At 43.9% G+C, this 24,804-nt stretch overlaps 1 protein-coding gene across 2 annotated transcripts in view; it reads right to left on the reverse strand.

Moving 5' to 3' along the window:
• Positions 1-24,804, reverse strand: part of tenm4 (teneurin transmembrane protein 4) — a gene marked incomplete at its 5' end in the record, with an annotated part of 244,856 nt that overhangs the window by 118,067 nt on the left and 101,985 nt on the right. The window contains 5 exons of one of the 2 annotated variants that reach the window (XM_079513576.1): positions 2,404-2,430; positions 5,726-5,911; positions 18,829-19,029; positions 22,481-22,675; positions 24,320-24,421. In XM_079513576.1, the coding sequence (XP_079369702.1) occupies positions 2,404-2,430; positions 5,726-5,911; positions 18,829-19,029; positions 22,481-22,675; positions 24,320-24,421 (711 nt within the window). The remainder of the gene's footprint in view (positions 1-2,403; positions 2,431-5,725; positions 5,912-18,828; positions 19,030-22,480; positions 22,676-24,319; positions 24,422-24,804) is intronic. The other variant, XM_079513575.1, reaches the window with a different exon arrangement.

The raw sequence follows: 24,804 nt of genomic DNA on the forward strand, positions 1-24,804 counted from the left end.
TTCTGACAGCGTTTGGCAGCTATCTATAAGAGCAGTGGTTCCCAAACATTTTAGCCTGTGACCCAAAAGAGAAATTTGAATTAGACTCAGACAACTGAAAATAGAAGATCTACAAGCTCACAATGCATCTCTTCACGCTGCGTTGTGAACTTATAATTTTTATCCCATGGTTTTAAAACCCATTTTTTTCACCCAGTGTCAATTATCTAATCCTGGGCTCTACACTCCCTCCGCCAACCTGGGGAGAGCAACGGACTGACCTCATGCTGCCTTCAGTGCATGAGCGTCCAAGCCGCTTCTTTTCACCTGACAGGGGGGACTTTCTCCCCTGTCAGGTGACAGGACGTATCACGTGGAAGGAACATGTTATTCCAACCAGTTCCTTTCCCCTTAATCAGGGGCCCTAGCCGGCTACTTCATGTCTTTGGCGTAATTTTTTCTAATGGCACTCCCTGACGAACATGTCTTTGATGTCTTTTTGGGGTTATTAATCTAGAATAGCCTCTTTTATATTTACCGTATAGTAGCTTACCCGTCGCTTACTTCCGCTGTGGTAGGTCAACCTCGCTGATACTATATTGATGCTTCTGATGAAAGCGAAAGTATCCAGTGGCAGATCTGCAATGGCCGATAACTACTTCTGGTTCACCAGGGTGAATTTTAGAAACGTCTGGCTGAAGGCCACGGCAGAGAGGACCAATCGAAGAATGCATGCGCGGCAGTGAATGAGTTTTAATCATCGAAAAACTCCCTCCCCTGTTTAGCCGATGAAAACGAAAATCTTAAAACATTAATAACTCGCAATCTAAATCATCCCGTCTAATTATGAAAAAAGATCCTGTGTTAGCTAGTCGCGATAGATTTATTCTTACCTCCCGTTGTTGTCGATCGACTCTAGAGTGGTGTGGCTATTGTTAGCTGCTACACACACACATTCACAACAACATCCGGTCCGTCGGTAAAAGTGGTCCGTGTTCATAAATCGAATGGGCGCTATAATGTAATGGATTAAATAACCCTGGGCAATTAAAGTGTTATTGGCAGCCCTTTCAAGAAAGAGACACCCGCCTCTCTGCTGTGCTGTGCCCCTGCCCTGGACCTTCCCAAACCTCTTATAGAACCTGCGTTTTCTCCTCGGTGGGTTGACTATTTGATCTGAACTTGCACACGGGCCTTGACCATTTGATCTGAACTTGCACACGGGCCTTGACCATTTGATCTGAACTTGCACACGGACCTTGACCATTTGATCTGAACTTGCACACGGACCTTGACCATTGACAAATGAAGAGAGCGACGAAGCCAATTCTTTCATTTATTTATTTTAACAGTCCTAGCAGGAGTAGTCATGGTTGCAGTCCTGCCTGGTCATCATTTTAACCACTTTATCCATTCAATTTAAAAAAGCAGATCTACAAGCTCACAGGGTGTCACTTCGTGCCACGCTGCGAGCTTGTACATCTGCTATTTTTGTAAAACTGTTTGGAAACTATTAGCAAGGAAAGCGTTTGGGGACCCCTGCATTTCCAAAGGACGGATGGAGCCGGAGGCGGATCGACCATGGAAGGACGAGCCCCCCCCCCCCACCTCACACACATGATGCACCAACCCGGCCCATAAGCTCTTTTAATTAGGGAGGCTGCGGCCTATCACAGCACCCCGCTCACAGCTGCATGCTCTCATCCATAATGCATGGCTACGGTTACAGACACGGTGAGACACCCATTTTCCCAACACTCCCCATTGAGAGAGCATGCCTGCACATAAAACCCAGACCCCTCCACACCTCAAAGAGGCAGGGCCAACCAGATTCACTGGAGTGCGAGAGTGTGCTGAGTGGAGATTACGACATGACAGCGTGGCAACAAAAAGAAAGTTGATGGTAGTTTAGAATGGAGAGGAGAGGGCATTGCGCTGATGTGCGGTGCATTTTCATTTTGGTTTTTTCAGCACTGGACGAGTATGCATGGCCTGGCTGTGGTGGACGGTACATCTACTTGAGTACTGTACTTAAGTACATTTGAGTATCTGTACTTTAATTGAGAGCCTGTTTTATTTTACTTTCTTCACTCCATTACAAGACAAATATTGTGTCGACTACATTTCTAGGAAGGTGAAAAAGTACAATTTGAATTAACCACTTAAGCCCTATATTTCATTCATAGTGAAAATAGCATATCTCCAAGCTTGTAGGTGTACTATTTTCACTATTTTAAATATACTATTTTAGTATTTTAAAACCATGTACTTTTCAATACTGCAAGTAAATACTGGTTTAAAGCAAGTACTCCACAAGTATCTATACTTTGACTCAAGTACTGCAGTTGAGCACTACATAGACGTTTAATGGACACGGTTAGGATGAGAAGGAAGGCGAGAGACAAAGAAGGAGGAATGCCATACCTTTCACTACCTTATCCAGATAGTGAGCTTGGGAAGATAAAAGACAAGAGGACATGTAAGGGAAGGTTTGAGAACAGTGCCACTTCAGAATGACAGCGAGGCACGGTGTTAGTTTTACACTGGGAAGAAAGCAAAACCAAAAAGAAGGCAAACACAAAGGAAAGAAAGTGCAAGTCATGATGGAGCAAACAACATGCAACACAACAACACCACCACAAGCCGACACATACGGAGGGAGCGAGACAAACGGAGACGGAGAGAGAGGGGGACAGGGAGAGAGAGAGAGAGGGGGAGAGGGAGAGAGAGAGAGAGAGAGCACTAGATCAAGGGAGAGCAAGTTCGTGAAACGAGATCCGTTCTGCAAAAAATAAAATCATTCTATCATGTGCAGAGATCAGTGCAATGTCTCTCTGGGGCGCATTTCAGAAACAATGTGATTGATGTAGATAATGCCACCCTTGAAACACAAGCAATATGGTACACTGTGTGTGTGTGTGTGTGTGTGTGTGTGTGTGTGTGTGTGTGTGTGTGTGTGTGTGTGTGTGTGTGTGTGTGTGTGTGTGTGTGTGTGTGTGTGTGGGAAGGGGGGGGGTCCATCTTCTGAAGAAAGGGAGAGGCGTGCGACCGTGCGTGCGTGTGTGCATGTGTAGGGGTGAAGTGTTTCGCAGAGAAGACGCTTAAATTGCGTGCGTGCGTGCGTGCGTGCGTGCGTGCGTGCGTGCGTGCGTGTAGGGGTGAAGTGTTCCGCAGAGAAGTAGCTTTTATAACCACTAAAACATTGGTTCTCAAACCCCCATAACTCTGAGAGTGTAGAGATGGAACCAAATGGGTTTCATTCTCAGAGTTAGAGACCTGTAAGGGTCCACAATGAACCCTGAAGGGTCTCTGGACCCCACTTTTGAGAACCACTGCTCTGCATCAAATCTATTCGGGGAAAATAGCTTAGAGATCTGCTGTTTTCTTCGAATGCTCAGCCCAGAAAAGGGATGCTAGGGTTCATGTGGTTAATCTCCAAACACCAGGTCACGAGAGGCTTTGGTCCCCCCGGCAGACGGCTCATGGCATGAAGGGCTATCAATAATGACAATTGATTTAAATTGAGATCTTTGGCTTCTTTAATGGAAGCCAGCGAGGGATACTCTAGTTGAGGGAGCAGGGATCTCAATGGTCGCACATATAAAAGGCCCATCAATAATGCATTGCATATAAAACATTCACACACTGAGCCCGGGCTGTGGGCGCAGCCAGCAACGCTCTAAGGTGTGCTATAGCACTCCATGGGAAAAATAACCCTCCCCCTCCGGCCGCCGTTGAATATGGAAAACAGCGTTCACCTATACGGGACTTGGGATTCTTGACATTTGTCCTGTCTCCCTATTGATTTGAATGTGTGGGAGTTGCAAACTCATTTTCATTGAAAGCGTGTGGCGGTGGGGGGGAGGGGGGGGGGGGGGATCACCATTGTATTCACTCTTCCTCTGTGATGCTTGAGTGCTTGGACTGTGGAATGATAATGAGTGAGCTAGCATGTGGAACTGCAACCGTAAACAGAGAGAGGAGAGGAGAGGGTGAGAGAAGAGAAGAGAAGAGAAGAGAAGAGAAGAGAAGAGAAGAGAAGAGAAGAGAAGAGAAGAGAAGAGAAGAGAAGAGAAGAGAAGAGAAGAGAAGAGAAGAGAAGAGAAGAGAAGAGAAACAGACACGGATTGTTAGAGTTGCACAGCAAGCATGCTAGAGCGAGTGTTTTTGAATGGACTGTTACAGTAGTTACAGTGGGTTTGACAGTCCTACGATCAGACACTATCAACCCAAGCTAGCTCACCCACCAACCATAACAGTGACACATGAGTGAGGGAGCTCTAGTTAGAATTCAAAACTCTGCCTCGCTAAATCGCTCCAATTTCTGATTTCTTAAACTGAAATTGTCAAACCACAGCAAATCAATCATGAGGCAGCAAAAAGAGAGAAAATAAGGAAGAGAAATCTTGAATGCTGTCATTTTTGGCTGTGGGCATTTCAGTGAGAATAAAACAGTGTTTTGGATATAATTATGCTATTTGTAGCCAAAAATTTATTTTGAAATGTCCTTTGTAGCAGCCAATAATAATAATAGTAATAATAATAATAATAATAAAGTTATTACTTGGAATAAAAATGTTATTACTTATACTCATTGGGCTACCGTTAATATGATAGTTATGGACTGTATGAAGTTGTAAATCAACAAAAGACAAAAATAGTAATGCAAAGTTACCATTTTCCTATACATTGTTTCCTGTACATTACTCGTTACTGGGTAAACTATAACAATATTGCAGTAACACATATACAAATTGTTGCTATGCTATCTAAATATGTAATGTTGATTCTATAGTGTTTACTTGTGTTTCACTGTACAGATATTCTACTGTTAGACAGATGTTAGGTTCTTAGTTCAGTTATGATCCTAGATGACTATTTCTATGCATTTGATGTATTACCATGTGTTGTTCTTGCTTACTGTAAATCACTCTGGATTTAATTGTAAATCCAAACAAATAGCCACATGAAGACATTGTGGTATTAATGCACAATGCATTCTTTGTATGCCAGCACACCATTTCATTTAATTAACTCTAGCTCCATCAGTGTTTACCTTTACAAATGCATACGGTACAAGGCTGCATCTAAGCAAGGCCCGCAAAGCATCATCTTTGTTGTCGACACCGAGACGTCTGCTGAAATTACCCTAAAAGTTATGACCCACCCGCCTTGACCAGCGCCCACGTTTGAAAAGCAACAGTGAATGGCGAGAGGGAGCAAAGAGATGCACGAGGGAGAGGATGAGTCCAGTTAAAAGGAAAAGGACACCTTAGCACATTCCCACATTAAAATGCATGACGGCAAGCCTCGGATCCTTGAGCAAACTTGTTCATGCTTTACCGAGTTGCACAAATTCAATTAAGCATGCTTCTCCCTTTCTTCAGCAGATGGACCCCCCCCCCCCACACACACACAAACACACACACACACACACACACACACACACACACACACACACACACACACACACACACACACACACACACACACACACACACACACACACACACACACACACACACACACACACACACACACACACACACAACCATACAGACATTCACAGACAGTCCACGCCTCCATCGCCATACCCCTTTTTTCCCTGCGCGCGCACACACACACACACACACACACACACACACACACACACACACACACACACACACACACACACACACACACACACACACACACACACAGACACACAAACACACACAGAGAGAGAGACGAACGTGCGTCCTACCGATAGTGCAGTGCTCTCCGTTCCAGCCGGGGCTGCATTCGCATTTTCCATCCTTGCAGGTGCCGTGCTCGTTGCAGCGCGGATGACACGCCCTCTGGTCACACCCCGCGCCCGTCCAGCCGTCCTCGCAGCGGCAGGTGCCTGACACGCAGACGCCGTGGCCACCACAGTCGGCTGAACAAATCTCTGTGGGAGAGATTGGGGACCAATGGGGGGTGGGGGGTGGTTGTGTGTGTGTGTGTGTGTGTGTGTGTGTGTGTGTGTGTGTGTGTGTGTGTGTGTGTGTGTGTGTGTGTGTGTGGGGACGGACGGACAGGGAAGAAGGGGCAGTGATGAGACGAAGACAAAACAAAAAAGGGGGGGGGGGATTGGTGGGGGGAGACAAATCCGGGAGTTATTGTCAGGGGAAAAAGGCGGCCACGCTTCGCTACCTTGTCTGATGGCGGCTGAAAAGAAATTCCTGTGCCTCGTATAAGGAGGCGATCCCTTCTGACAACACAAATCTAATAAGTCCATTACAAAGAAAAGGACATGGCTTTAGCAGACGGATTCTTCTCCTCGCCTCTCACTTCCTTTTGTAAATTCCCCCTTTTTGTGCCGTGCACGGGGGGTTGGGGCGAATCTATAGGATCTACAACATATGTCAGATTTAATTAAAACTGTCTGACAGTGACACCCAGAGCGTTTCTATATGTCTCCCGCAGGTGACCGACAAATGACATCTATCTGCCCGGATGGACATTGCCGCGCATTCGCTGTTGTGTACTGCACTCCGTGCTTGATGGACTTCTGCCCCGTGCTGTGGGCACAGCGGGGAGGGTTAACAAAAATGACTCTGGGCACGGGACGCCATTATCCTGTTTTGATTTCTGCTCGCCGTGCAACGCAGGGAGGAGGTAGCCACTAGAGCAGACAACTCAGAGTAGTGCAATTTCACTAAACAGAGACACAGACGTGCCGCTGATTCATACTTTAATGCTCGACACTCAACATATCACGTCGTGACACAATCGTTTCTTTCAGCTGCGAAATCCATTGTTTCGTCGAGCGAATCAGCCAGGCCTTGAGTGGCGGCGTAGCGGTGAAGCTCGGCTGGCACTATTGAAGGAGAGTCTGAAAAGACCTCCGTGACAGCAGTCTGAGATAGGGCCTGCCGTCGAAGCTGCCTGGTGAACTCCAGGGAGACAGAATGACAAGGAGATGGAAGCGCTGCTTGGAAAGTAAACGGCGGCAGATTACTTATGAATCGTTACCTCTTTATTGCAGTGCACTGTTAGAAAAGAGGCTTAGCATGTGGGCTGTAAGTGAACAATAGCAGCCATGTATTCCTGTCTTGTTAGCCAAACCCATTTCAAAACGGAACCATTGGGGAACGAAAGTGGAGGTAAAGTCTATTAATAAGTCAATTACTGCCTTTGCAGGGCCTGGTTTGTCCATGCTGCAAATTAAATTGAGCAAGTTGGTCCTTTCAGGCCCAACTATAACATGACATTACCCCCTTAAAAAAAGCTTTTTTCTTTCCCTTTTAGAAAAACAAAAGTCCTCCTCCCCCTCTTTGCTAATTACAGAGGCTCAGTTAAATTATGCAAATAGGTCCTCATTTGTAACCATAAATTTAGAGGCATCTTTAAAGGGTTTCATTAAGCGCTGCTTCGGGTCGCTTATGCGTGCGTGCACAAACACGATGCCACCGTTCATTAAGCATATGTAAACGTAATGCTGTGGAGGTAGTTACTGTGATAAAGGTCCAGCAATCAATCAATCAATCAATCAATCAAGTTCATCAGTAGTGGAGGTATTTTCGTGTTTTGCCCACAAGTTCTTCTACACACACGAACACAGTTTCACACACAAAAGGCCAACGTAAATGGATGTTGTAGTAGGGTCAAGGATTTCAGACTTTTGCCTCGATTACAATTATATACTAAAAAATACAAAAAGAAAATAGCAGATCTACAAGCTCGCAATGACGTCACTATTGTACAACAAAGTATAATACAGGGTTAAGTGGTTAATCAGACTAATCAATTTTGTCGATTTATTTGTTGATATATAAGAAATAATAATAATTTAAAAAAAAAAACTGATTATTTGATAACCGATTACGGTAAGTTGGATATTAGTACTAAATATTGATTTTTCAAGGCAGCTACATTGCAAACTAGAAAAAGTGCCCCTCGGGGAGCGTTTTTCGAAAACTCAGCCTAGTTGGAATATGCATGTAGTTTCACAGTTTTTTTTGGAAGTCAATCTTAGCCAATCAGGAATTCAGGATGGAATATGAGAAATCAAACAGACCCGTCTTGTTCACGTGACTATAGAGATCATGTGTACTGATTTGTGTGAAATTTGGACAAAATCTGAAGCAGTAATACATTTTTTTTTTACATAAGTTGGCCTGCTGGTGGCGCTATAAAGGGCAGATGTGAAAAATGCAGGGCAAAGGTTTTTCCTTGGCACCTAGGGAGTGTGCATACAAAGTTTTGCATTGATCGGTGCAGTTATAGGTAAAGACACAAATAGGCCAGTTATAGCGCCACCATGAGGCTGATTTGAAAATGTTCAAGTGGCATTTCTTCCTTGGCCTAGGGGGAATGTGCGTGCAAAGATTCACGGAAATCACACGATATGTTCTAGATTTGCTGCATTTTGTCCAAAATGGAGCACTCCTGCGAACTTTGGAAGCCAATCTTAGCCAATGAGGATGGCGTATGAAAATTCTGACCCGTTGCCTTTAATGATTATAGAGAGACTGTGTACCAATTTGCGTGATGTTTGGACAAAATCTGTAGGTGTACTGTCAAAAAATGTGTTTCGCAATCGTCGGCCGCCTGGTGGCGCTATAGGTTCTGCTCTGGCATCCAGGGAGAGTGTGTGCAGAGTTTGGCTGCGATCAAGCCAACGGTGCCAGAGATTAGCTTTCCACAGACGGACACACGGACGGACGTGCAACACGTCTCCCCATGCCTTCGGCCTGGTGTAGACAAAAATGCTGGCAAACAAAAAAGTGGGAAAAATGACCCGCCCACATAATGAATTGCATTTTTATAGCGCTTTTCCAAGTGCTCAAAGCGCTTTACAATGGTTCATTCATTCATACATTGGGAGGTGAAGCGGCGAACAGTCGACGCCAGCGTCCTCACTTCCCACATTCACACACCAATGGTGGCAAGCTCACACCGACCAACTCATTGGAGGCAATGTAGGGTTCAGTGTCTTGCCGAAGGACACTTCGTCCAATGACCCAGGGATCATTGGACGACCTGCTCTACCTCCTGAGCCACAGCCGCCCACATACTGTACAGAATACTTTTTTATTGGAAGCAAAAATAGCCAATGGAAATACACACCACGAAAAACTCGCATCCCCATGATAGCCCTTATAATCTACTCTAACCCACCTAGACCTGAGGCCGAAAAAATACGCCTTCTAAAATGCTAAACCAAAGGTTTCTGAAAACCTTCACAATTGTATATTATTATGACTATTATGATTATTATGATTATTTTTATGTTACTACATGTATAGCAACTAATGAGACACAGTGGTAGCATCCGTATTAAAAGGTATGACAACGTATAGGTTACAACAGGTCTAAATGGGCTAAAGGACCTTGTAAACAAACCTCCCTCAGGGTGAAAGAATGGCCAAAACTGGCACAAGAATACCACAAATAAGAGACCATGAAACAACGTGCGTTGAGGGTGTTTTATAGCTGATAGAAGCCTTGTAACTCGGAGCACAGGTCACACAGGGGCAAAGCCACCTGAGAAAATGAGACGCCACCCGCTGGCGTATACGTTTTCCGGGGAGGTGGAAATTTCAGGAGAGCAATGAAAAGACAGATGCTGAAAGTTTTCTGTCTTTCCCCAACCCCCCTCCCCCTTCCCTCGCCTAGTTTCTGAGGTTATGGGCTGCCGGCTGTAATACCCTACCACATAATGTAGTGCCATATTGGACCACAAAAAAACTTTACAATGAACGGGATAAAAGAGGATAAAGACCCAACTTATCATCACTTACAGAGCTACTTCCATGCAGGAGGAGCTCAAAGTAACTACCCATTTCCATGAAAATCCCCAGGATTACCTAATAGGTCAGCATGTCTGCTCAGAATATAAAGGACACACTGCAGCCCCACTCACTGCTTAACTACAAATCCTACTTCAGGAATACTGCATGCGTACCAACACAAAAGATATTGTCTAAAGGACAGCAGTGGATAGAGGATTTCACTATATTGGCCCATATAAAGCCTTGAGCAAGATAGCTTTCTCCGTGCTCACCCATTCTAACCCTGTGCTCACGTCGACATTGACAACAACAAGACACACAAAGCCACCAGCAGTCATTCATTTCCAGTGCTGGAAAGTAACTAAGTAAGTTTACTTAAGTACCATTTTGAGTACTTACTTGAAAATTTCCAATTTCCAGTACTTTTACTCTCAGAGGCAAATATTGTAGATTACTCCACTACATTTCTAGTATGTGAAAACCTTAGCTACTAGTTACAGTACTTTGTAGATTTTGATTATTATTACAAAACATACAACCACTTCAGCCCTCTATACATTTCGGTCATTTGAAAATATAGCCGATCTACAAGCTCAAGTAAGCTTGCAGATCGGCTAAAATAAACTTTTAGCCGGACGTGTACCCATATTGCAGCACTGATACTTTTACTTAGGTAAAACATTTGAGTACTTTTCCCACCACTGTATGCAAGCAATGCACACAAAGTGGCAGGCGTAGGTGACAGTGACACAGCATTTGGCAACATAAGCTGTTCTGATAATGTTCTGCTGCTGTGAGAACTGAGTCACTCTGGATAAGTGTCAGATACATGACTAGACAATGTGTTCGCTGACGTCTTCATCTTAGTAAAAACATTGATCTGTGTCAGATACATCAGTGGTTGCCAAACTTTTTCATGTCAAGGACCCCCAAATCAACATTTAATTATTAGGCCACGGACCCCCCATTTGAAAACATATGCCAGTGACCCCGATAAGGAAGGAATGTTACGGCTCTAGCAGTGATTGCGAAACATATTAATTTCATGGACCCCCAGTTTCACACGCATTATGCTACGGACCCCCGATTTAATTGCATTTCTATCTCTGGTACCCCAATTTATATTGTAAAACCACTGTTAATTTAACTCTGAGAGTGTACAAATGGAACCAAATGGACCCGTTAGGGTCCATTTGGTTCCTAACTATCTGTAATTGAGCTACACTGTAGGTACCCCCTGGAACTCCCTCAAGTACCCCCAGGGGTCCCCGGACCCCACTTTGGGAACCCATGAGATACATGACTAGACTAGCCTCACGTAGCGATACTAATATCACTGCATAGATATTAGTCTCGTCCCTCTCAGTGTTAGATTTTTTTTCCCCGCAATGTCCCGCCCCATATTTGAATACTGGGCTTGGTTGGTTATAGCCTGGTTCCAGACTAATCTGGTTGGCTCGTCCTCCCACAATTGAGAGGGGCCAGACTTAATCTGTCTGGGGCAATATGCATTGCAAAGGCAGATGAAGGCTGGCTACGCGAGGCTATGACTAGACAATGTTTGCTGATGTCATCATCTTCATCAAAACATTGATCTAACTAAGATCACCAGGTTGAGAGCTTATGCTATACATTGACCATCTAACATTGAACAAATTGTACGGTTTATGTTCAGGGAACATAAGACACTAGAACCATATGCCAAAACTATATGTGCAAAAAAGAAAAACTAAGTCAACAGTAGTGAACTAGAAAAAGTGCCCCTCGGGGCACAGGTCTCCACCAGGGCAGGTCAGGTTGTGGCCTCCTGGTGGCGCTATAATAAACCAATGTGAAAAGGGTGCCATTTCTTCTTACGCCTTGGATGGCAATTGGATGATTTGAGGCATTTTGTTCCAAAAATGTGTTTTGCAAAAATCCACCTGTTGGTGGCGCTATAACAGGCAAGCATGCCAATGTGAAAAGGCTGGGATATATTCCTCAGCCTAGTAGGAACGTCTGTGAAAGATTTCACGTAAATTGCACGCTGCATCCTGATTTGAGGCTTTTTGTTCAAAACGGGCCAATCCTGCAAACTTTGAAAGCCAATGTTAGCCAATCAGGATGGAATAGGAAATATCGGACAGATCTGTCTTGAGCACATGACTATAGAGATACTGTGTAACGATTTGCAGGATATTTGGACAAAATATGGAGGAGTAATATAAAAAAATGTGTTTTACAAAAGTCGGCCTCCTGGTGGCGCTATAACAGGCTGGAAAATTTGGGGCAGAGGTTCATCGTTGGCATCTAGGGAGTGTGTGTGCAAAGTTTGGCATCGACCGGGTTAACGGTGCCGGAGATTAGCTGGTAACAGATGGACACACACACACACACACACACACACACACACACACACACACACACACACACACACACACACACACACACACACACACACACACACACACACACACACACACACACACACACACACACGGACACACGGACACACGGACGGAGTGCAAAACATACTCTCTCCCCACTTTTCTAGCACTTTTTCTAGTTATGTTGTAATTCAGTAATGAGGAACTAGTTTGTAATGCTTTTAATGAACTATAGCATGTCAATTATCAATTATCATTTAACCCACACAGTAGTCACTTTGACGTGTGTTATAATGGTATGATCCGTGAGAAATATAATGCGCTATATAAACAATGTATACTGTAAATAGAAAGTGTTGCTAAACCAGTAAGACACCCTGAGGGCGAGAGGGCGAGGTCGCGTGCAAGCATCTGGGGGGTCAGATCAACATATAATGGAATACATTCTGTATTGGCCATATATGGAGCGTGTCTTGAGTATACAGGGTTTGATGAGGTCAGATCAACATATGGAATATCAGAACAGGTGAGCTCCATATATGGAGGGAGGGAGGCAGTGGGGGCAGTGTCTTGAGTGTACAGGGTTTGATGAGGGCCCAGGTAGGGCCGGTCCTTGCTTTTCAGGCCTGGACTAATCGGCTGCACTAATAACCCAGCCTTTAGCCTGCCCCAGCCAGTGTGATGTCTGGTCTAGAGGGCGGATTCAAATTTGCTGGCGAAACCTCCTCCTCCCCTCCCCGGTAGAACACATCAGAGAACAAATTGGTTAGCAAAATTCCAAGGTTCACTTCCACTCCTATGCCACATTTCCTGGCTTGTTCGCCCAGGCTTTTTTTTCTCTTTTCTTTTTAAAACAAAACGCCTGCGGTCACCGAGGCTACCCAGCCTTTAATATGAACATACTCGTACTTATGCATTTTATATGTATGCTGGTCTGAGAGCTTCTTCAATCTGCCTAAGGCTGAAAAAATAAATACATTAAAATAAAATAAAATAAAATAACATACCATATACAGAAGCTTTTCCAGGTTCCCAATGGGCTTTATTAAATGGGGAGATAGGCAAGATGGAAAGACTTTTCCTTTCACATATTGTTCAAGCACACCAACCAAGCATTGACATGTTTTGACGTGCTCCTACAGTATGTGCCTACTAAACATGTGCAGCGATTTCCTTTGACGAAGCACGAGAGACAACATCGACTAACTTCCAGCTTTGTTTTGGAGTGCCGACTTCACAGCACCTCAATGCGCTTAGAGGTAAAAGAGAAAGAAACAAACAAAAACAAATTGCTGTGCATGGTGTCAAAGCTCAATCTGTTTGCTGCAGATTTTTTTCTTTTACTTTTCTTTTAATCCTTAGTAGAGGATCGGAGATGGCACAGCGAAGCTTAAGGAAAGTGTGTCTTGCACTTGCCCTAGCGAAAGCGTTCCCCGCGGACTGATATGCGACCGTAACAGCTTGGGAACAAACCTCCAGAGCAGGATGCATCGCCATCAACCGTAAGTCTTGTGTCAAAGTGAGAAACGCAAGAAACTGGAAAAAGCATATTAGCTTGCATGAGACCGTGCCTCAGACAATATATTTTTTGCTCTACTTTTCTTCTTACTGCTACAGCTGCTGACTAACAATGTGTAATCTCTCTAGGCTCAGCCAAGAGAGATTTTATGCAGAGTTCAGACAGGGATAAAGTGACCAGACGTCCCGGTTTGTCTGGAATACCGTTAGTCCCATTTTGGCCGAAATTGACCCGTTTTAAAGCAGGGTCTCCCAAAACTCGCCAATGATTTCCGACAAATACCAACTAGGACTACCAAATAGTCCTAGTTTCCACCACAGTTAAAATTAGAAATGCACTCTGACGAGCTGCCAACTTGCGCTTCGCACAGCAGAGCGCGCAACTTATCTCTGACTCTTGTCAACGTACTGTCCCTCCCTCTATAAAATAGATGAAACCAATCCCTGATTGGCCGAGCGACGCCACCAACATATGGAGCCAATCCAATCGGCCGAGGGGTCCACCGACATACGCAGCAAGCTGCCAACTTGTGCTCTGATTGGCCGATCGACGCCACTAAAAATATACAATCCCTGATTGGATTGGCCGATCAGCGATGCCACCAAAATTACACAATGCCTGATTGGCCGAGGGGACCACCAAAAATTCACAATCCCAGATTGCCCGAGGCAATCACCAACATACGCAGCTGAAAACAGTACTTGCGACACTCTGCTTGCGCAAGTAACAATAACACTTTGTTTTGAGTGCCTACATGTCATGTCCTGTTCTGTTGAAAAGGTGTGCAAAGTGCTAAAATAATTGTCCCCCATCCTGATGAAAACACGAGCGGGGAAAATAAATAAAAGAATAAAAATAAAATTGACAAAAGTAGCGAAAAAATCAGATCTACGAACTCACAAGGAGTCGCATCGCAATGTGTTGTGAGCTAGTAGATTGGTTATTTTTATATTTGATTAAAATGACCCGGTCCCGGTTTGGGTTTTTGACAATATGGTCAGCCCCCCCTGGTCAAGAGGCAGAGATACTCTGCTCCACATGAAGCTATTTAAGGTTAAGCCATTGATTAAAAACATAACAAGACCAGGGCAAACAACTATGTGGTTCTTGATCACAGGCTGTGGAGCTATAATTGATCATTGATGTGAATAATTGGCACTTTTATGTGCAGCATTTTTCCTCTCTGCATAATCACAATTGTTTATTTCTGCAGAAGGCCATGCAATTACCCAAGTGTCAATGAATCAAGCAGTTAAATAAGTTTTGTTTTGAGAAAGGGGGGTTGGGGGGTGGCAATCAAAGAACTATCAGGGAGATCAATGTGATTGGATTGCTTGAATGAAGGAGACTTTTTTATTGTAGGGCATCGATGTGGAGAGATCCACCATTAGATATATAGTACTAGTCAACTAGTGCATCTAGCAGACGTAGAGAGAAAATACTTTATAGCATCTATATATATATATAGGCTATATATATAAAGTATAATTGAGACGGTAACAAGGTGTGAGTACACACTTCGTGCACAGTTCAGTTGGACAAGTCATAGACCGTGACTGTATGCGGAGCCCCACCCGTGCTCCGCGGGGCTGCGATATGTCACCGACCCTACCCCTGCGTTTTCAACCCAGCTCCATGGTTTCCATTTCCATGATGCGATGATCCGATAATCTACACGGACAGCGGACACACGACATTCACGGAGAAACAACAACAACACGGAAAAACAAAAACAAAATCTGCCCAGCATGGAAAACACACGGTCAGAGGGCAAAGATAGCGTGTGTGTGTGTGTGTGTGTGTGTGTGTGTGTGTGTGTGTGTGTGTGTGTGTGTGTGTGTGTGTGTGTGTCACTCAGATCGCACTGCGACACAGACCTGTGGCGCTAGACACGAGACCCACCGCAGGCCAGTGGAGCTTCTAGTGCTATACATTTCCACCCAGGGGTGGAAGGGTCAGATCAAGGTATGGGCTCTCACATTTCTCTACAGTGTCTACACCAAGGAGCCCCAGACACATGTGACATACATGCTGCATCACTATCTCTAGCTGGGACGATTACATCAAGAATTAAATCATTTCATCATTTTTATCTACCATAAAATATAAATTCAAATGTAGAAATGTGACCCTGACTCCTCAAACACTTTGGATTCTATTGCATCATGGGTCCAGAATGAGAAACATTGAGCAGAATTATTATTGAATACATTTTGTCTGCATTGAAATCTTCTGTTAATTTAAAAACACAGCACTGTTCTGTTACAAGAGAGGGTTTCATTTTCTTAAAGATGGAGTGCAGTGATTTTTTTTACTTTTTCTGTGTGTCCATGTGTCTATGTGTTAACAATACTCTAATAGACCCCAGGTGTGGTTACTGGTTATAATATTAAAATATTCTTCCCTGTGTATTATTTTTGGTTTTGGTTTCTTCCTGAAAGCCTTGAGTCAAAAGGCCCAATCTAAATATACCTAACCCTAACCCCTCCCCCATTATCATACAACAACAGTTGAGAGGCTTAACCCCATCTGATCATCTGAAAGATTAATTCCATCTGATCCATCCACGAGAAACACGATGATTAAAAAACATTTAAAAATATTTATTGACCTTTTTTTTGCCTCCGTTAGCTTCCGTCGCTAGCATTCATAGGCTTCCCATTGTAGTAACAGACTACATGATAATCATACATGTGCACAGGGTTATTAGTGGAATTTATGCTCAGAATGGCATAAAGTGCCATGTATATAGCCTATTAAAACACTAATCCGAACCGCGCTAATCATGATGCTGTTCCGGGGGCCTCGTCCGTCCCCTAGGCTCCTCGCTACACTACAGATCCAGACTACATCACTTCCGGCTCGGGCGGAAGTGACTCTTCTTCTCTGTATAGAGCATCGCAGTCCCGCCCCCTTTCATGACGATGCTAGACCCAGAAGTGAATTCCTCATTCATTTTCCTCATAGACTTTTCAAAAAGTATTTATTTAAAGATGATTACGCCACGGACAAAGCCAACTCGAGTTGTGACAAATCATGACAATAAACACAATGTTTTTCGCTGATCAAATAATTTGTAAGAAGAAAAACTAAACAAAAAGTGTTTCTGCAACAAAAAAAATGTTTTTCTTCTTACAAATAATTTGATCGGCCCAAAACATTGTGTTTACTGTCATGATTTGTCACAACTCGAGTTGGCTTTGTCCGCGGTGTAAACGTATTTATATAAATACTTTTTGAAAAGTCTATGAGGAAAATGAACGGGGAATTCACTTCTGGGTCTCGGGAGGGGGCGGGACTGCGACGCTATATATTTTGCACATTTCTCAGGCACTAGCGCCACGATCTCGCCTAGAGGGCTGGGCAGTAATGTGTTAAGTTCAAGGGGGTGGTGCTAAGGTGAAAACCAGGTATACTTAATACTTTCAGCGCCATTGCCGACAATTAAAGTCAATTGAAGCCTAATTTTGATACTGACGCTTAACGCCATTGGCGACGGCCTACGGCAATTGCGCTTTTATGGCGCGTTCGATTGCTCGAGCCATAATGCTACTCACGTTAGCCGGTTAGCTAGCTGTGTTGTTAGCACAGCACTGGATCGCCCATCTTAAATCGTCGTCGCCATAATAATCCATTCTATCCATTTCTTTCAATCGCCTGTATCTCCTATTCCTTGTCCCAGATGGCATTTTGGTCAAAACAGCGTTTCTTTGACGGCACAGATATGATGATCTGGAGCTCTGCAGAGCTCCGGTCTGGCTTCAGATGGTAAACAAGGCCTGTCCGCTCTGTGTAGTTTCCTAGGTTAAGACATACTGCTCATGGACCGGAAATGGCGGCTTTTCAAAATAAGAGCTCAAATTAAAAAAATGCTGGCGTGAATTAGATCCTAATTTTTCAATAAATGATAGCGGCCTAAGTGTTAATTAACTGGTGGGTGTGGCCACATAAAAACTAAATTTTAACACTTTCTGTACTTTTTTTTGCTAAATCATAGTACCTGATGATCATGTTTTAGGGGGGGGGGGAAATCATGGCACTCCATCTTTAACCAATTAATCTCTATTTACTTTGTCATGCCGTATAACAAATAGTGAATATGTAAGCTCACAACACGTTGCTTCATGATGAGTTGTAAGCTATGTTATGCTGTAAAAACCTGGATGGCTGCAAATTTCCTACATCTCAATGACAATAAAACTGAAATCATCATCTTTGGACGACACCCCACCCCTGTTAACAACCTCGGCCCCCTTACATCCAACATCCATACTAATGCAAAAAATCGTGGCGTTATATTCGACAATCACCTCAACTTCGACAAACAGATCAGCTCAGTTGTTAAAACAAGTTTCTACCACCTACGTTTACTCGCCAAAATCAAACCCTACCTCCCCCTTAAACAATTTGAAACAGTCATCCATTCATTCATCACCTTAAGGCTAGATTATTGTAATGCACTATACTATGGTATCCCCCAATCCTCCCTCAGACGACTTCAATTAGTCCAAAATGCTGCTGCCCGCCTCCTCACTGGTACCAAAAAATGTGACCACATCACACCTGTTTTAACCTCACTCCACTGGCTCCCCATCAAACAGAGAATTGATTTTAAAATCCTCCTATTCACGTTTAAATCTCTCAACGGCCTGGCCCCCCCATATATGGAATAACTCATACAGCGTCACAACCCCTCCAGAGCTCTGAGGTCGGCTGACCAGTCACTGCTGACTGTGCCAACAACCCGAACCCTCAGAACAAAAGGCGGTGGCAGCCGCTGAGCTGTGGAACAACCTCCCCCCATAGTAGAGCTGCTCTAACCATTGCCATTTTTAAGTCCCTACTAAAATAATTTAATTTCTTTGTTGTGAAGCACTTCGGTCAACCTTGGTTGTGTTATAATGTGCTATATAAATAAAGGCTGATTTGATTTGATTTGATGTTCACTATTTGGGATTTAATTTTTGTGTTTTAAAAACATTTGAAACCTTTTGTGTGATGTAATCAAATACAAAAGTCTACATTTTCCAAAAGGAAATGCATGTATTTATTTCAGTCTGACCAAAAGCAGGGATAAAACATATCCCCAATGCCACCGGCCACATAAACGACGAGGGAGATATCAAAAGCATGGATCCCTTCATCCCATCCCCCCCCCAGCAAATCAAACCCAGGTCGCGTTTCATCCGAGTGCAGGACTAACCTGTGGAGCAGTCGTGGCCGGTCCAGTTGGGATCACAGCTGCAGGTGCCGGTGTCTGCCAGGAAGGCTCCGTGCCCAGAACACTGGTCCATGCACGAGGACCGGGGACTGTCACATCCGGCTCCACCCCAGCCTACAAAGCAGTGGCACTCTCCCCGGACGCACACCCCTCGGCCCGAGCACGTCGGGTCCAGGCAGTCCACTACAAAAAGACAAAAAAACACATTCAAAGACACAGCTTCAGGTAAACAGAGAGGGACTGCGTTTTATCACTTTCCAGAGGCCATGGCCATTGGCTCCCCTGCGGTTTAAGCCGGCTAAGCACGCGGCCGACATGTGCCAGCCCAACATGTAAGCGGATGAAATGGTCTTTTTCTTTTCTTTTTCTTTTCTGGGGGGGTCTGAATGTGCCAACCTGCCATGGTGGGTACTGCCCACGCTCGTCCTGGCTGACACACTCCTAACATCCTTGTAATGAGATTTTCCTCCCACAAGACGGGAGGACGCCCTAACAAGGAGCATGTTGCTCTAAATTGTGTGTGTGTTCCTTCTTCGAAGCCACACTAACCAGAGCCCACCTCCACAGAATGTTAACCACAAAGGACAGCTAGGGAAGAGGGGCCACAGACTGGGAAGGCCTGAGGCTAACAGAGAAGGCTGTTAGACTTCTCTGTTAAACAGCACGCTCCCCCTCCTGTTTGCATCCTCTTAGGACAGTGGTTGAAAAGCTTTTTAATTTCAAGGCCCTCCCGTTTGATGTGCATTGATTAGGTCACAAACCCCCATTTGATACAATGATGTCTTTATTGATAATCCTTAGTGTTATTTTAACTCTAGAGAGCATGGAAGCATTTGGTTCCATATACTATCTCAGAGTTGTCCATTTTGTATCAAGTATCAATCATTTCCCCCCACAAGGAAACATTGAGAAACATTTGTTCTCAACGTGGGGTCCGGTGGTCCTTGAGGGTGTTCCCGGGGGTCCTCAGCTAAATGGTCAATAGTTATGGACAATTATGGGTCTGTAAAACCAGTCCATTTGCATTTGTCCCAAAAAAACTAATCGTATGAAATGGGGGTCTGTGGCCTAATGCACATCAAACTGGGGACCCTTGAAATTAAAAGAAGGTTGAGACGCAGGGTGTTAGAAGACCACTGTGGCTAACATAACGACGCCATTGATCTCCCACCACTGTATCTATAGTTTTCCAATTAACACTGAAAGATGCATAATTTCAATTTATATGCAAATGCAAAGTGAATCGCTGTTTTCTATGCGATCGGCTCCCATGACACGTTGTGAGAGAGAAAGAGTGTGTGTGTGTGTGTGTGTGTGTGTGTGCGCGTGCGTGCGTGCGTGCGTGCGTGCGTGCGTGCGTGCGTGCATGTGTGTGTAATTGTATTGCTACTGTATACTTGTGAGGGCCAAATGTCCCCCACAAGTATAGTAGAATTTGAGAAATAGACATGTTTTATGCTTACAACATAGATGGGGAGTTAGGCTTGCAATTAGGAACCTTACCAAACGTAGCTGATTTACAAGCTACTAAAGCTACAAGGAGACTGTGTGTGTGTGTGTGTGTGTGTGTGTGTGTGTGTGTGTGTGTGTGTGTGTGTGTGTGTGTGTGTGTGTGTGTGTGTGTGTGTGTGTGTGTGTGTGTGTGTGTGTGTGAGGTGTGTGTCATGTGGGTTGGGGGCGGTCAAAAGGAATAAAAAACGGTCATCCCACTCAAACAATACCTACCCGGTACACACAGATGGCAAATGGGGCGCCAGGAAAGCGATAATGTCTAGCCACTGGGAGCCACGGGGCCAGGCCATGGCAGCTCGCCTTTACCATGACATAAATGGGTATAAGGGGGCCGTACGTAGTGAGACAAACAAGATCCCTCGCCTCTTAGCAGATGGTTTGGGCAACGAGGCACAAAGATCATAGGCTAACTGACAAGGCACTCTCTCCTGGCAATTAATCATAGCGTCTGAAGGTCGCAGGGAAGAAAGGTAGAGATGTTAAAGGGCCCTGGTCCGCATTCCCCATCCGTATGGCCAGCCACTGCCCACCAAAATAGAATGGGGGCCTATGGATGTCACAAACCCCCATTTATCAAAATCCTCATGGCCATTCTTCATCTTGAAATGAGAGCCTTCAAGAGCTGACAAACACAATGGCTTCTTCAATCTTATCTGGCGCAGCAGCCTTATCCCACATCGCTAATGTGCAGAGCTGTTAATGGATTGAAATCAGGCTTGGTCTCGGCGCGACTCCACCTCATTGAATTTCACACGATGAATGGGTTTGTTTTTCGTGTGATTAATCTAAACGCTATGCATCCGCCATGCATCCGTAGCGTGGGTAAGAGGGAAAGGAAGGTGGGCGCGTGATGTTTTTAGGGGAAGATAGCCTAGAGCTGGGAAATTAACCGAAAATATATCGAAACCGATATCTAGAAACAATAAAGCAACTTAACCTTGCTCATGTAGTTAATCGAATAATCCCCCCTTTTATTAGCCTCGGGTTTTTGTTTACCCTTTTATCAATGAATCAACACGAAAAAATGTGAATAGATATTTTTTCATCAACTAAATGGATTAGTCTGATTAACGACTTAACCCTGCATCTAGAAAATGAATGTGACGTCACCCCGTTGAAAATAATAGCAAAAACGTCTCAAGGTGGCGCCACAGTTGCTGTTTCCACTGCGTTAGGTCTTTATGTTGCCATGTTTATTATTGTTGTTTTGCGCGTGTACAGCACAGCACTTTGGTTCAAACATTTTGGTGCCTTATAAATAAAGTGGATTGGATTGGAACAAGCTAAATTTGTCGTACACAAATTGACAATCTAAGTTCATGGGATTTCACTATTTAAAAATAATTATACTCTTTGTTCATTCATTGTAAGCCCAACCCTACCAGAGCCCAACCCTACCAGAGCCCCAACGTCGTCCTAATGTTCACATTACTGTTTAACCACATGAAGGATGTGCAGTATATGACATGTGAGCTGCTGACATTATTTCACATTAAACATAATATTGCTTTAAGTGAAAACAAGGATAAGTAACACAATTTGGAAAATTACAATTTAAAGAACAGATTTAACTACAATATACAGTAAAATGATAAGATGTGTTGTATGTGTTGTGAGAGACTGAATGATTGGAATTATGCATTTATATAATTTTATATTTATTTACACCATGGTGTCACCTGCCCCAAGTGAACAGTTTTTCAACCCAATACCAATGCAATCCCATCATAACGTGTTGTTAGCCTACAAATCATCATACAGTTGGGTGCCACCGATATTGTCCCTTATCATTTGACCCATTTAGGCCTGACCTCAAAATAAAAAAAAATCCTTCTAAATCCTCCAGTTTTCTGAAATAAATATTTTCACGATTTTTCAAAAATAGCAGACCTACAAGCTCGTAGCGCGCCACTCGGTGGCGCGCTATGAGCTTGTAGATCTGCTATTTTTCAATAGCTAAATTATAACATAATGTTTAAAACACCAAAAGGTTTTGTGCAGATCACGCAAACCTCAGCAAAAAGAAAAGGACAATATCGATGGCCTCCAACTGTACATCATCATACATCATGCAGGCTTCAGTCATAGACTCTAAAAACCCAAGGAGTCAGCGGGTCATCACCTTCTTCGCAATTTTCGCCTTTGTATCCAGGGTTGCAGATGCATGTGCCCACGATGCAGGTTCCATGGCCGCTGCATGTGACGTCGATGCACTGGTTGGTGGCGACGTCGCACTCGGAGCCCTTCCAGCCACTGTGGCACATACAGCGGCCTTTGAGGTACTGGCCATTCCCACTGCACAGCACCGGACAGGAGGCTTCGGAAAGAGCAGACAGCATCACACACACATCCACTCAGGGGTCATCAATATGTCGGACAATGTGCACGGACAAATGTATCCGTGGCAAAGACTTGGTCTTGTCCGTGGCAATTTTTCCTTTTATTTTGATCATAACACCCAATTAATGAAGGCCTTAAGTCTCCAGGTTTTCTTCAGAAAATGTATGACAATTATTTACTACGACACTATGGCATATTAGGAGTCCAACTAGTACTAGTGGTTCTCAAATGTTTCATTTGCAAGGACCCCCTTAACTCGGAGAATGTACAGATTGAACACTGAGTTACAGATGTGTTATGGCCATTCAGGGCTAGCTCTTTATGTGTTTCTGGTATTATTGTCCACTGGCACATTTTTATTTTTTACAAAAATCCACCACAAGCCAGCATGGTGATGAAGCCTGCATCCACTTGAACACTAGCTGTTAACCCATTAAGGCCTGAGGCAGATACTAAATGTCTTTAACAGTTTCCTGAAAAACCTGTTTCTAAATCAGTGGTGCTCAGACTTTTCATGTCAAGGACCTGCCAAAATGTATTTGGCCGCCGGTTTTGACGTGGTGGTTGCACATGCACTTTTTCCTTGGAATGGGGTTTGTGTCCGCACCGTCAGATGTTACCCAGATTGCAATAAAAAAACAGCATAATTTGTCTCGATAGCTTCACAATGTGGCACAACTGTTGAAATTAATGGTCAGATTATCAAATTTAATGAGCTATTAAATAAAGTTACAAAACAATTTATCAGTAGCATAACAGATGGTAAGAGGCCAAAACAGACACTTATTGTAATATTATAACACCCATAGTCTGGCATAGCCAGACTGTCAGAGATCTCTGTGGACTGATAACTCATGCAATGGAGGGCCTAAAGCCGGGTGAAACAAAACCTAACAGCATCGCAGAGACAATGCAAAGACTTTAGGCTGGTCTTTCAGGTAAATCAGGATTGGTCTCCAAGAACAGTGGCCGTAGGGTTTTTTCTTTTTTGGGGGCTGGTTTCTCTAATTAATTAATTAATTAATTAATTAATTAATTAATTAATTATATACAGTATACTTTTATGATTGGTCTTAAAACATTTCTCATTGTGCACTTAGCTCAGTTAGTAGAGTGATCGCCTTTGAATACCAATTATTTGGGTTGGAACCTGGGCACCACCAACTCTCATCCTAACTGCTCATCTGATAATCCACGCCTACATTGTGATCGATTATTGTCACCCACTCATCAATCAGGATTGGGTGACACCCCCAGCCACGTTTATACAATGTTTTCTGGATCATTGTTCTCAATTTTACCCTGAATACATAATTAGCCATATAGGTTGTTGTTGTACTCTTCTTTAAACAAGATTGCCTGACATTTTGTCTAATAAAAATATATTGGACCTATAATTAACTGAAACACATTAAATGTGTTAACTCACATACTGACATGTGCAATTAGACAAATCTAATTGAACTACAAATGACATTGTAGAGTTGTGCGTGTACAAAATGCGTGTGTCGTGCCTCGCCGATGCTCGTTGGCGTTCTAATTACAGTGTGGGCTGACTCACTCGCATGAATCACAGACAGAGGGATGAAGATGCACTGTGGGAGAAATTGGCTGGACTCACCGCGTCCACAGTCTGGCCCTCTGAAGCCTAGAAAGCAGTGGCACGTCCCTGCCACGCAATCGCCGTTCCCAAAACAGTTACTGGGGCAGTCGTCTATGGAATCTGAAAAAGAAACAAAACAGTTACTGGGGCAGTTGTCTGTGGAATCTGAAAGAGAGAGCAAGCCTGCTTTACAGACTTTGCACTTAGTCGCACACCGGTGTCACACAAATAAACAGGCGATCTAAAAGCTTGTTGTTATGCAACACATTGTGGGCTCGCAGATCAGCTATTTAGGATACGTGAAAGCTGGCAGCCCAGCATACCCCAGCGTAATGTGTTTTGGAAATTTTGGAAAAGTAAACAATTTCCTCCCACGTGTTTGTTCTCAGAATTGCGTTTCATCCCTGTATGCTAATGACACTGACAGGAACAGACTGCAGTCTTTTTCAATGTTAGAATTGCTCTGTGAAACATTCACTCAAGTGCCACTGTGTGTGTGTGTG

Source organism: Electrona antarctica, assembly GCF_951216825.1.
Source record: "Electrona antarctica genome assembly, chromosome: 11".
In the NCBI taxonomy this organism is placed as follows: domain Eukaryota; kingdom Metazoa; phylum Chordata; class Actinopteri; order Myctophiformes; family Myctophidae; genus Electrona; species Electrona antarctica.